Consider the following 12,304-nt stretch of genomic DNA (forward strand, 5'->3'; position numbering starts at 1 on the left):
AGCTTGACGATCATAACATGGTGTAGACTGAGAAAAAGCAACATAAAAAGTCATTTCCCTTCTCTTGTAGGGTAGCCTGACACTACCCTCTGGTGGTCAGTATGTATAACTGCAACCCAAACACACTGAGCAAATAAATATGAGATGTAATAAATGTGCAAATAAATAAGTCAATAGTTGACAGAAGTATGCATGTCACATGAAAATCTTAGCCTCTGAAGTAGTGCAGGTCAGTTTTTCCACAAACTTGATTTCATTTTTCTTATTAAGTTCACAAATTATCTAGTTGATACCCTGACCTGAATTACACATCAAATGAAAACCCAAAATATGTCATTATCTTTTATTTACTTTAATGAAGGCCAGAAAGTAAATCTGGCAGAAAAATTAGTCAAACACATGACACTTTTTTACATGGTTTATTTGAATAAAAAAGATCCTCACAAAGAGGAGATGAATTTTAACAGACAATAAAAGGATATTAACATGTCGGACGAACCAAAACACACAACCATGTTTTGTTCAGAATTTTCAAACAGACACTTTTTCCATCTCGTTTGTTACGCTGAACCTTTTACACAGGGGCAGAAAAGATTAGCCATGGATGTCATTATTTTTACATAAATCTAAAGACATGACTACTAGTGTAACAACTGCAGGTTAGAGGGCAGAGCATTCACAGGGACGACAACAGACCATTTTCTTATTTCAATATTTTTGGTTTCTTCTTTGTGATACAAAAACGGATAAAGTGTGGGGCACAGGTTAAGCTTCACTGTTAAACCGCATGCCTCATGTACAAAGGCTAATTGGAGTGGGTGGCACTAAATAATCATTAAACAAACAGAAATGGTGTTACCCAGAAGAAAAGCACATCTAAAATTCTAACATTTAGTGGTATTTTAGAAGAAGATCATAGAAGCCAAAGTTTTTTCCACAGATATAAAAGACCTTCTTTTTTGCCAAGGAAAAAATGTACCCACTTGAAACTGATAGTGCAAAACCACATGGGTTCAAATTAATGATATAAAAGCACACACTTTTTTCTTTTGGTAGGGACCTTAACAGTCCAAAACGTAAGAGCATTTTTTAGGAATGCATTACAGGTACAAAACCATTAAGCAAAAGTGATATGGCAGGTCAAATAAAACGTTTGATCAAAGTAAAACAATCTAAACAGACTGAAGGAAACTAAAAACCTCAAAACATGGAAAGTCCCTCTCACATATTTTTGTTTTTCCTCTTATTTTTAAAAGGTACTTAAAATAAAAACACTATGATTCTTTGCAGCATCCAACACTAGAGTTCATCATGCTGATAAATATTGTACTCCTTTGCACTGATAAGTCCGTCTTTGTCCTTGTCGTTCTTGTAGAATATATCAGTCATGATCTTCTCGTAGAAGGGCTCATCATTTTTCTTTCCATCTCTCTCATACTGCATCTTAACATACTCTTTAACCTGAAAGTAAAGGAAATTCATTCTGTTACCACTTCAAAATAAGCACAGTAATTACAGTTCACAGAAAATAACCAGAACAGCAAGATGAAATGAAGTTTTTTTTTTAGAAAATGGTTACATAAGACAGCAGAATTCATCCTCTCTGACTGTTCCCATCTTTATATCCACACTTTGTGCCATCTGGTGTCTCTTCAGGTTTCTCTCCAGATTCAAACACTCCTTTAAAGCCTTTGCCATCTATTGCTGAAATCTAAGGAGGAGAAGGATATCTTTCCATAGAAACAAGACAGATTTGTTTGTATTTATATTCATAGTTATTTAAGTGAAAATACAGCTCTGGAAAAATCAACAAAGCTGAGCTTCTTGACTTTGTACATTAAGAGTGACATCCCCTAACCAGCATGTCCTCAACATGTAAAAACTGTCCTTTAAAATCAAGGTTATTTCAGCTATATTTGTTTTTATTGACTGAATATTAACATAAGTATACAAAGGAGATCCTTGGTCAAGCTACTAAGCCCCCTACTTTATGTGCAGAAAGGAAGATAGTATTGATTTGGTAGCCTCCCTAGCTTAACATATTGATTTTTTGTTTCTAAATGATTCTGTTTTATTATTCTGTGACCTTAACAAATTACGTGACTTGGATGGCCTGTGTTGATATGTAATCACTATTAAACAGTTTTGTGGCACAGTTCCTTTTGAAACAACTGTACAAAAAAGTAGCAGGTGTTCCAGCATGAGGCCCTCTGTATGTTAGCTTGAATGTTAAAACCTCAAAACAAACCCCTCCAAATGTTTTTTTCTGACTGTGCTGCCTCCTTGATAAAAATAGTCTATGAAATGACAAACACCTCTTCCTTTGTGAGACTCTTGTCTTTATCACGGTCCATCTCTCCAAAAGCCTCCATACTGCGTGGTCCTCTTGACACAGCGTACACTTCCACCTCAAAGATCACTGTGGCATTTGGAGGCACAGGATCTATTGCAACAGAGGGACAGATCAGGATAAAAAGGCTGGATATCAAAAGTGCAATTAATTATTTTGGTACATCAACGGCTCATCATTGAATATCATGTTTAGGCATTAGAGGGGCTTTTCTTCTTTTACACAGTCTTTGATAACACCCTTTTCATTTCAGGGAAATTCTGCAAATTCCAGGGAAGAAGAGATGAGGGCACTAAGATATTATCAGGGTTACACAAATCAAAGAGAGGAAAAAATGCTACAGCTAGATCAACATGCATTTCAGGGTTATTAATTAAAAAATTAATTAAGCTTTAATTGGCAGCCAACAGTACACCTACATTTTTTTAAACTGTGCTGCTGTGCTGTGCCATTCCAGGGATTTAAGAAGTAAAGACTTAAGAACATGCACAACATGCAAAACCTTTTTCTACAAAGCCAAAAGAACAAAATTCAAAAAATGAAAGCTGACAAACAGTTTCCAAGCCTGGTAAAACCAGCTTTAGATCACAGTGTATTCATAAAAACAAAGAGAGACAGTTGAGAAGAAAATAGTTCAAGGTTATTCAGCTGTTATTTTTTAAAAGAGCTTATGTGCATGCAAGAAAGGGTGAATAAAGTAGAGACCTTTCAACCTTTGTGCATGCTCACAGTTCATGCCAGGGCTGGTAGCAAACTGCAAGAGGCGTGAGACCTTTGTCAACTAAAGTGCTGTAAAAGACAAAACAGCATAAAAGGAGCTCAGGTAAACATACAAAACAGTCAGTAAAAGCCCTCAAATACACATTTTGACACTAAAGACAGTAAGATGGCAACACAAGTGGATATAGCAGCTATTACTTGCTTATTTACTGACACATGTAACTTATAAAACCCCTTTAACATAGAACACATTTGATTTGTATTTCTACTTTCAGGGAGTATAGATCTTCTGTTGATAACTGTGAGTTTACTGTGTTATATTGACTTACCTTTGCCTTTTTCTCCAAAGGCCAGGGCAGGTGGAACTGTTATTTTTCGTTTCTCTCCAGCACACATCTCTGTCATCCCCAAGTCAAGGCCCTTGATTATTTGTCCAACACCCAGAACAAACCACTGAGGATGTCCAGCCTTGTCCGACCGACTACAACAGAAACAGAACAAAGAAACATGAGAGGGCATGTGGAGAGATGTGAATTAAACTAGACCATTTCTTCAACCCCTAAAATGACCCTACTGTCCCTGAACACAACATGGATCCAGGTGAAGACTGCTTAAACAGTTCTCTAATTGGATGACTTTGAAAATTTGTGTGACCCTATTCTTTTAGTAATAACATATACTCATGTCACACTGAATTTCATAGCTTCAGAGTTTCACAGCACACATAGAATACACAATAAAACTAGCTAGGCATGCATAGTGAAACCTTAAGCAGTCAAAATCAGTCACTTCACTATAAAATTATATGATACAATAGTAATAAAAAAAAGAATCATATTAACTTGTGATACTTTGTACTTGCAGCTAATTCTACATTCAAATCACCAACCTGCAGTAGAACTGGGACCCATCCTTGGCAAGGAACCCGTCGTAATGCGCGTTCACCATATCTCCTCTCCTGCTCTTTGGTGTGCATTGCTCGGGCTTGAACAAAACTTCTATCTTGACCTCTCCGTCCTGTCCATCTGCTTCAGCCCACACAGTCCATAAACTGATCTGTGAGGATACAAAAAGAAAAAGTGTGCAGCTCACAACCCTCCACTTCATTCTGCTGTGCATTCGTGGCAACTTCTGGAAAGTGACGCTTGAGCACAGCAGAGGACGTAGAGAGCTGTTGCAAGGGAGTGTGGGAAAGGCTGCCCTGAGTAAAGACTGTCAGGGATTTCCTTTTCCACGTGTGGAAAAAAAAAACATTACTTTGACAATGAAAAGTTAAAGACAAAGGACAACCCCTTTTTTGTATGGCTTTTGGAACTGGCGGAGCTTTCTTTTGGCAGTGCGCAACTTCACCGTAAAATTTACCTGACAGACTAAACTGAGGGAAAAATTTCCATACATCAACGGTTGCAACAGGCGTGGATTAAACTGAATGTTATAGATGAAGACTTGCAGTGTAACGTGCATAAGCGAATTGCTGCCACGCCAGAAAAAAAAAAAAAAAAAAAGGTTATAAAGTGAACACGCTATAACGTAATATTTTTTTTCTGGCGTGGCAGCAATGCGCTTAAAATATGTTACAACCAATACTTTAAGATTAATGCTCTGAAAAGAGTACTGCAACACACAAGTGTAATTATTACTACTGTCGAGACAAATAGTGCTTTGCAAATTTGTAAGAACTCGAATAAGTAAGATTTTTTAAAGGGCTACATGAGAGATAAATGTGTTACATTGGGACTTAATTTTAAGCACTGTAATCTAAGCCATTTACACGTTTCTGCTCTTGTTTGACTCCATATTTATTTTGTCAACATTCTGCTGTAACTTTAAACTTGAAAAACATGTTCCTGATTCACATTACTACACACTGTACAACTAAGAGCAGCTAATGAAATATTTACGTTCCCTAAATGAACTGTCCCATATGCATGCTTTATTGAACCCTTATGTAGAATTGAACAGCAAATAACCAATTGGTTACATGTAGTGAATATCCCTCCTTTGAGTATTCCCTTCATAACGTATACATTTTTGTATTCTATAATTCTTTTTGTATGATAATCTATTCTACTGTTGTTAAATTTGCTTTAAATAAATTTCAAATAACAAGAGTTAGAGACATATCACATGATAGCTGATGAAACAGTGCACAGAGTGTGTCTAAAACAATTTTTACGTATAGCCTCATGGCTTCATTGTTTACCGAAACAGCTGAATGAGCCATGTCCATGACATTTTAAAGTGTAGGTAAGTGTGTTAATGGGAGCAATTTCCCGACTGTCTGAATGCAAACATGATAGGCATTGATAGACACGTAAACTCTCCAATAGGACTTTAAAATGGTCCATTGAGGCGGACCTTAGCTCGTTTCCACCAATGGCAGCGGCAGGGTTGGTGTTGCGCCTCAATATATGATGGGACGCCGGCACTTGTGAGTCATCGGCACTCAGACAGTCAACGTGTTACCAGAGAGCTCGGCACTCACCTTCAGCTGCTACCGGATATATTTGGAGCCACGACTTTCTCTTTCATTGACTGATAGGATTGAGATGTTACATTTTAGGTCCTCGACATTGCTGAAGGAGTTGTTTGAAGCCACCCTCAAGCGTCCCTTGTCCGGCTGTAGACAGAAGACTTGGTTACCAGCCCTCCGCTCCTTCGGCACCGCCTCCATTGATGCCAGATCTCTGCCTACTCAACTAAAGCTCCTCCATGCCGCTGCTGCGCAACGCCCGGCTCTGCGCGCCGCTCCCTTCGCCGCCCCGTTCCGCTCGTACTGCGCGAAAACTGAAGGTGCAGTTGAGCTCGACGAACAGCTGAAGAAGGATGGAGTCAGCGCTGAAACAGGCAGTGACAAGTAGGTTTCAAGTTTTTTCTTGCTCATTGAACCTCCTGACTCCGTGGTATGAAGGCAGGGCTGGCGCTCACGGAGCGCCATGACGCACTCGAGCGCCAGCGGATGTAAGGTTTTCTTTAACCGCCCAGACGCTGCGTGAAAAATGCATAACGATAATCAGTTCATTAACGAAACGTCTCAACTGAAGTCATACACAAATCCAGCACAAAGAAATGAATTTCACCAAACGTGTTTTGTATATTAAAGGAATCGCTAACTATCTGTGATGGCCCATAGCCTGAAGTCAGCCACAAAACCATGTGTGACTTTTCATTCCGGTGTAGCCTCTCGACGCTTTTGAACATTTTTCAATCCATACTGTATTATCGTCATAGCTTTGGCTTGGTCAAATATAACTGAGCTCCCACACTTGGTTTAAAATTCAGTTTTGCGATGTTACTGTCGATAACACACAGCATGGAGTGACACCTAATATGGAAATGAAGCAATATGAACGCACAGGTTGGGGTCAGGGATGCAGTTCAAGGACAAATCAACCATCAAATAATAGAAACTGCAAGAAAGAAACACGAATACAAACTAAAAACATTAATTTAAAAGGAAATTTGAGCCATGCCACCCAAAGTGACATCCTACGGTACCAAACCTTTAAGGATATGTAGATGGTTTTTGTTTTTACTTGATGGGTTTGTTTTAACATTGACTACTGTCTGATTAAATTCAATTTGTGTAAACTGGTTTTTGTGGCTTCTGGTTGATTCACTTCTGACCTACCCCTCATAGTGAAGAGGCTGATCCAGATCACTGTGCTCTACAGTGCAGCAGCCTGATGGCACATCAGAAAAGTACATATATAGGAAGTAATTTGTCTGGATAGAAAAGTCTCTTTATGTCATAACTTCTGTCATTCTGAATTGGCAAAGCTTTTTATTTCAATTAGCAGCATGGCTTTTGATCAGATGTATGTTGTGGCATAGTTGTACTATCCTGTTTTACAATACAAAATGGTACTTTTTTAATTTACACAATGATTTATTCTTCACGGTTACACTTAAATAACCCATGTCAGTTATTTGAAAATTCAAGGCACTCATAGGAGTTTATGCTTCCCAACACGTGACTGGTCAAGCAGCTGTGTGTCGCATAACAACACAACTGTCTTTCACACAACAGTCATTTTGCTACTGTTTCAATGTAGGACAGGACAACAATATAGCAAATGTAGAACAACATTTGAGATGTTCTTAATCATATGCTGCAGGCAGTCTTAAGTTTACTGTTAGCTGTGGAGTTGACAAACAGGTAATGACACCATTTTTTAAATCACCCCAAGTGTTCTTTTCTACACACGCTCTTCAAAACAATATCCCTTTGAAAAACATTCACTGACAACAACACATGATTATACAGACTGATACTGGGGCAGGCTGAACTGCTTCTGGCTTGTGTCCAGTTGAGCATGTTGAGCTTGATACCACTAGAGCAGGCTAAGAACAAGAGGAAGAGCTAAGGACCAAACCTGCTGCAGTTCTTTAAAATGCAGAACCCAAGGTTACAGCTCTAGCAGTGGAAAATAGCAAAGAGTATTGTTGCATCAGTCTGATCTTGCAGTGAAGCTGATGACATGTCATAGGACCCATGATTTATTCAGCAAGACTTGAACTTTTGTCATGTTGAAAATAGAAACATCTCTGCAGCTGGGGGCATTCACACAGCAGGGTCTTCAGGCGAGGTGTATCCCCTGCATTTGTGACAGTAGACATGTTTGAATGCTCAAAACAACACTTTCCTTTAAAAAAAATTGTGTTCCTAATGGCAGGGGTTGGTCCTATGATTCAAACTCTATGAGTCAGCAGCACGTGATTAGATGTCATGTTAGCCAGCTTGATGCTGATGACTCACAAGATAAACCTCAGAGTGGAATGTGGTTTGTGAAATCCATCCTATTAAAGAACAAACACTCTCTTATCTACTCTTCTCGTTCATTTTGTTTTACAAAACTGAGCCCAGTGTTTACATTTTACAGCAATCTATCAAGCTGAGAAGTACGTCTGCAATGTGTAAGGCAAAAAAGGCCAAATGAATGGAGCTGCTCCTAGGAAAGTACACTGCAGAGTTGCTTTTACAAAGGCCTCACAGACACGTTGAACTGTAAGAGCTTCTCTGGTTTTATAGCTATCCACCCAAAGCAATTTGTGGAATCAGTTCCAGCTCTAGTGGGAGGAGTTGGCTGGGATTAAGATGTATAAAATGACTGTGGTGACACACATGGTAGAATAGGAAAGAGGAAACAGAAAGTGAAAAGTCTGATTTGGTGAAGTTTTAGCACACTGTTCAGTGAAGCCAAGCCCTGTGTTAAGACACTGATATTGCAAAGAATATCCAAACTCAGCTTCTTTGGCATGCAGTGTAGCTGAATGATTATGAAATAGCAATGTTGAAGACTGACACAGATCAGACAGGCAACAGCACTCGGCAGTCATTTCCTGTATCTGGTCTTTGGGGTTTTTTGCCACTGCGCTGCCACTTTAGGAGACAAGCAATAGGTCCTAGGTCTGCGCAGTTAAATGAGTGAAATACATTAATTTTAGCTTATAGTCACCAAAGTAAATGAATAGTAATGTGAATAAATAAATGGTATTTCTTAGAGCATATTTTGCACTTGTTGAGACTGATCCCTGTATCAGCAACAAACACAATGTCTGGCAGTGGCAACACAGAGATCTTCTATCAGATATCTCAACTGTGTGTGCAGAAAAACATCAGTACTGTGCTGTCACTTTCTATCTAAAAGAACATCTTGTGTTAGAATTTTGGTTTTTTTTTTCTCTTCAGCATTACCTTTGGCAACAAGCAGAAAGCATTTCTGGAGCTCATGAAAAAGCTTCTTTCACACATCTACCGTTCTCTCAAACATATGGTCTGGCCATTTTTAAGAGTGTAAAAACTAAACCAAGATAGAAAATGCTGGAAACTTTTTAAGAAACTAAAGCCCATCTAGCTGGAAAAGACTTAAAGGTGTGTTGTTTATTATTTGCGTTTACTGCATTTGTTTGTAATATAATGATAATAACCTGTTATTTGTAATATCTACTGTCTCAGATTCTTTCTTAAGTCTTTTTTGATATATGTAAATTTGACCACTGGAATTTGAAGTTCATTGAAATCTGTGTTTGATGAATGATTAAATACCATCTGTCAATATAGCACAGTAATCCCACAGAGCTGTAACCCTTCCGTTGCAAAAAGGCAATGAGGAAAGATAAAACAAATCACACAGCCAAGTATGACCCCGTTTCCAGGAAACTCTCAAAGTGTTCTGCTTACACCAATGAGCAGCCATCCTAACTAACGCAAATGGACTGAGCCATCTGCCTGTGAGGAGGGAGAAGGTTTTTAACTGAACAAATGTAGAAAATAAAGGTGTTTTGGTCTGTAGTCACAGGATCTGTTTACCCTGTTTAAACACACACAGGCGCTTTTGCTTATTTTTTTCATTCAACATTGGCACACAACCACCAAAATATGGAACAGACCAACAATTCTATTTCCCACATTGTTGTTATTTAGATTAAGAGAATTCAACTAGTTGACTATCAGGGGTTAGAAGTGTATTTGCAGTGACAAAGACGTTGGTACAAATGGAAAACTACTGGTAGAAAGCTTAACTTCAAGAAGTCGGTGGCTTACTTCTGACGTAATGTTACTGTTTTACAGTGTCAGAGATCTCAACCAGCCCTCATTCAGTCTTATCTCTCCTGCAAGGTGTTATACCATGCCATGCCTCTTGTTGTAAATGTCACCGCATATCAAATTCCACAATACCTGACTGTGATTCTGTTTTAATAGAAACTGCATCATCCCTTGACTTGAATAATGACACTGACGCTATCAACAAAGCTGCCCGGAGCAAAAAGAGACACCGTACAAGTGCAATCACAGGCTGATTGAGTCTCCTCCTCATGACCAGTAACTTCATTCGGATGTGTAGAATTAGTGTCGAGTTACTTTGATTGGTTAAATGCTTCTCAAATTGCCCTCATTCTTTCAGTCGCTGCTCAAAGTGGCAGCCGTGTTGGCCTCACAGCACAACACTCAAGAAACACAAACACACTTCCCCTGCTAAGGAGAGTGTTGGTGGTTAATGAGCTTTTCATAACCTTGGAAAAGTCTCAGGGCCTGCTGTTGCGACCAAGATGCTCATTAAGCATGGTTGCACTGATATTGGTGCAAGGTTTTCTCTGGGTTAAAATGGAATTGAAAAAATCTGTCATTAATTACCTTTCTTATATGCATGTCGCTGTTAGAAGTAGGATCCTTAAACTCATTCACCTGCTCACCTATTGGCTGATCCCACCCTGACTGTGTGCTGCACCTGCACCTGTGTGGAAAAGCTGGTGTAGTGACAGATGTCAGGTCAATAACACTCCCTTTGAATTAGACATGCCTGACGGACAGCATTTTAGTCAATCTTGGTTTGTTTGCACATGTTCAGGCGCAGTTACCTGGGCTGTATGTGGAGTGTTTACTCTGTGCAGAGCAGAAGATGTGACAAAGGGGAAGAGATAAAGGAGGAGGAGACTGAATACTGGAATTTCAAACGTGTGACTGTGCAGCACAGCTACCCTCCAGCATCCCTTTTAAGCAAATGTAGAGTTTGTCAGAAAAAAAGAGCTTAAGGGAAATGTGTAGAAGTGGTGGGATTTTGTTTTATTTTGACATGTCAACTTTAGAAAAAGCTTGGAATGTGATACCTCTAGTAGTTTGATTCTGTTCTGGTTTGACTACACTGCTGTGTCACAACCAGCGTGTGAACTGGCCACAGTGTTGGCTTTATTAATCCAAAAGCCACAGAGAGCCGGTCAGACGGGGAATTCCTGGAATCTAGGCTCAGTCTAACTTTGGTCCAGACGCAATTGTCAAACCAACATAGGACTTTACACTCAAGTGTGCAATGTAGGATTTCTTAAACTAAAACTTACTACAACTAAAAGAGCCAAACAATGTTGGTTAAATGCTTGAATCTAGAGATAACCTTTGACCTTTTGACTTTAAAATTTGGTGAATTATTTCACTACTTCTATATTTTACACCCACTGTTGATTCTAAAAAGCTGAACAAATATTTTTAACCGTCAAAAAAAAAAATGCCCCCAGCATCCCCAGTAAGACATGAGGATGATTGCACAGCTCTCAGAGATATTAGCATGTGAACTGCATGAACAAACATTTCTTTTTAGCAGCAAAGCTTCTAGCCAACTGATGCTTTTAAGATTGCCTGTTCCAAGCTGTTTTTAATTGCTCTTTTCTTTTAAACTGACTTATTGCCCCCTTTTATCTTTTTAGCTTTTCTAAATTCTTGTTCTCTTTTTTATGAAGTTGTAGCATTTTGAGATCCTTGGATAAAAAGGGATTTATAAATAAACACCAAGAATACCATGAACTTAAACAGTGAGTCCACCAAATGTTTAAAACTTCCTGCTTCAACTGATCTGCCATGCCACTCCTCTCCCTGTGGACATCATGCAAAGCATTTCTGAACACTAAAAATATTACAGGAATGGAAGCTGTGACGCAGGGTTTACTTCTCACTGCAGAACTCCTGTATTTTTCTGTTTCTCATTGTATATCCTGATAACAATCTTTCTTACCTGTATTATGCACAGTATGCATACACAAACATATTTTGAATCCTGCTGTTTATTGAACTCAATAACTCAATTTGCTCTGTTTAAGTTTCCACATATACTGCATTAGTTTATCCTTGGCTGTCAGATTTTGTCTGGGTTCCCAGCATATAAGCAGAAAGTAACCCATTAAGGAGCATCACTAAAATGAATAATAGTGTTTTTTTGTAGGCAAGGCTGTAATAACTGCTGTCTCTCGACACACTCCCACTTTTGCCTCATGGTGGCTCTTTGAAGGCAAACTTTTTGAAGTGTTTCCCAAATCCCTGTTTAACATGTCGAGACTGTATAAACATTTCAAGATAAGCTCTGTTTACTCTGGCAGGACAGGTGAGAATAGGCTTTTTTATGGTTTGTGCCAAAGGGAAATCTATTCACATCATCACTCCACTCCGTGTATATTATTCTTGCTTTTCTCCTCAATTGTTTAATGTTTTCTGTGACTTTTTTTGGAAAGCTGTCTGAGTACTTGGAGTACTTTGAGTTTTTGAAGTGCTGTTACTGATACATGTTTTTGTTTGTAACACAGGAGAAGAAAAGCAGGCATCCTTCCCAGTTTGGAGGACTTGCTCTTCTACACAGTTGCAGAAGGTCAAGAAACCATTCCTGCTCATAAATTCCTCACGGTAAGTTCTCCCAGTTTAGTTCAGCACATTATCATTGAGTCATCCATTTACTTTGCTTGAATTTT

The 12,304-nt window shown here is 38.8% G+C and overlaps 2 protein-coding genes across 3 annotated transcripts in view; one reads left to right on the forward strand and one right to left on the reverse strand.

Moving 5' to 3' along the window:
* Nucleotides 1-419: 419 nt before the first annotated feature.
* Nucleotides 420-5,693, reverse strand: fkbp7 (FKBP prolyl isomerase 7). 2 transcript variants are annotated; one of them, XM_074695193.1, is made up of 5 exons: nt 5,556-5,693; nt 3,960-4,241; nt 3,400-3,551; nt 2,316-2,443; nt 420-1,461 (listed from the first exon to the last, which is right to left on the reverse strand). In XM_074695193.1, the coding sequence occupies exons 2-5, from the start codon at nt 4,187-4,189 to the stop codon at nt 1,300-1,302; spliced, it is 672 nt and encodes a 223-aa protein (XP_074551294.1). In that variant the 5' UTR covers nt 4,190-4,241; nt 5,556-5,693; the 3' UTR covers nt 420-1,299. The 2 variants fall into 2 exon arrangements, with proteins under 2 accessions (XP_074551294.1, XP_074551295.1); XM_074695194.1 differs by having other exon boundaries at nt 3,960-4,121; nt 5,556-5,689.
* Nucleotides 5,620-12,304, forward strand: part of glsb (glutaminase b) — a 33,963-nt gene continuing 27,278 nt past the window's right edge. The window contains exons 1-2 of the mRNA XM_074695191.1: nt 5,620-5,927; nt 12,143-12,239. Coding sequence (XP_074551292.1) covers nt 5,620-5,927; nt 12,143-12,239 — 405 coding nt within the window. The remainder of the gene's footprint in view (nt 5,928-12,142; nt 12,240-12,304) is intronic.

Source organism: Halichoeres trimaculatus, unplaced genomic scaffold (assembly GCF_033239565.1).
Source record: "Halichoeres trimaculatus isolate MK-OKI-2021-1 unplaced genomic scaffold, fHalTri1.1 fHalTri1_scaffold_19, whole genome shotgun sequence".
NCBI lineage: Eukaryota > Metazoa > Chordata > Actinopteri > Labriformes > Labridae > Halichoeres > Halichoeres trimaculatus.

Bases quoted from the DNA above. Each gene is read 5' to 3' on its own strand.
- fkbp7 (XM_074695193.1), bottom strand. From the start codon at position 4,189: ATGCACAGCAGAATGAAGTGGAGGGTTGTGAGCTGCACACTTTTTCTT. The intron at 3,552-3,959 runs GTTGGTGATTTG...TTTCTGTTGTAG, and splicing joins GGGTCCCAGTTCTACTGCAG to TCGGTCGGACAAGGCTGGAC. The intron at 1,462-2,315 runs GTGTTTGTCATT...CTTTACTTTCAG, and splicing joins AGAGTCTCACAAAGGAAGAG to GTTAAAGAGTATGTTAAGAT.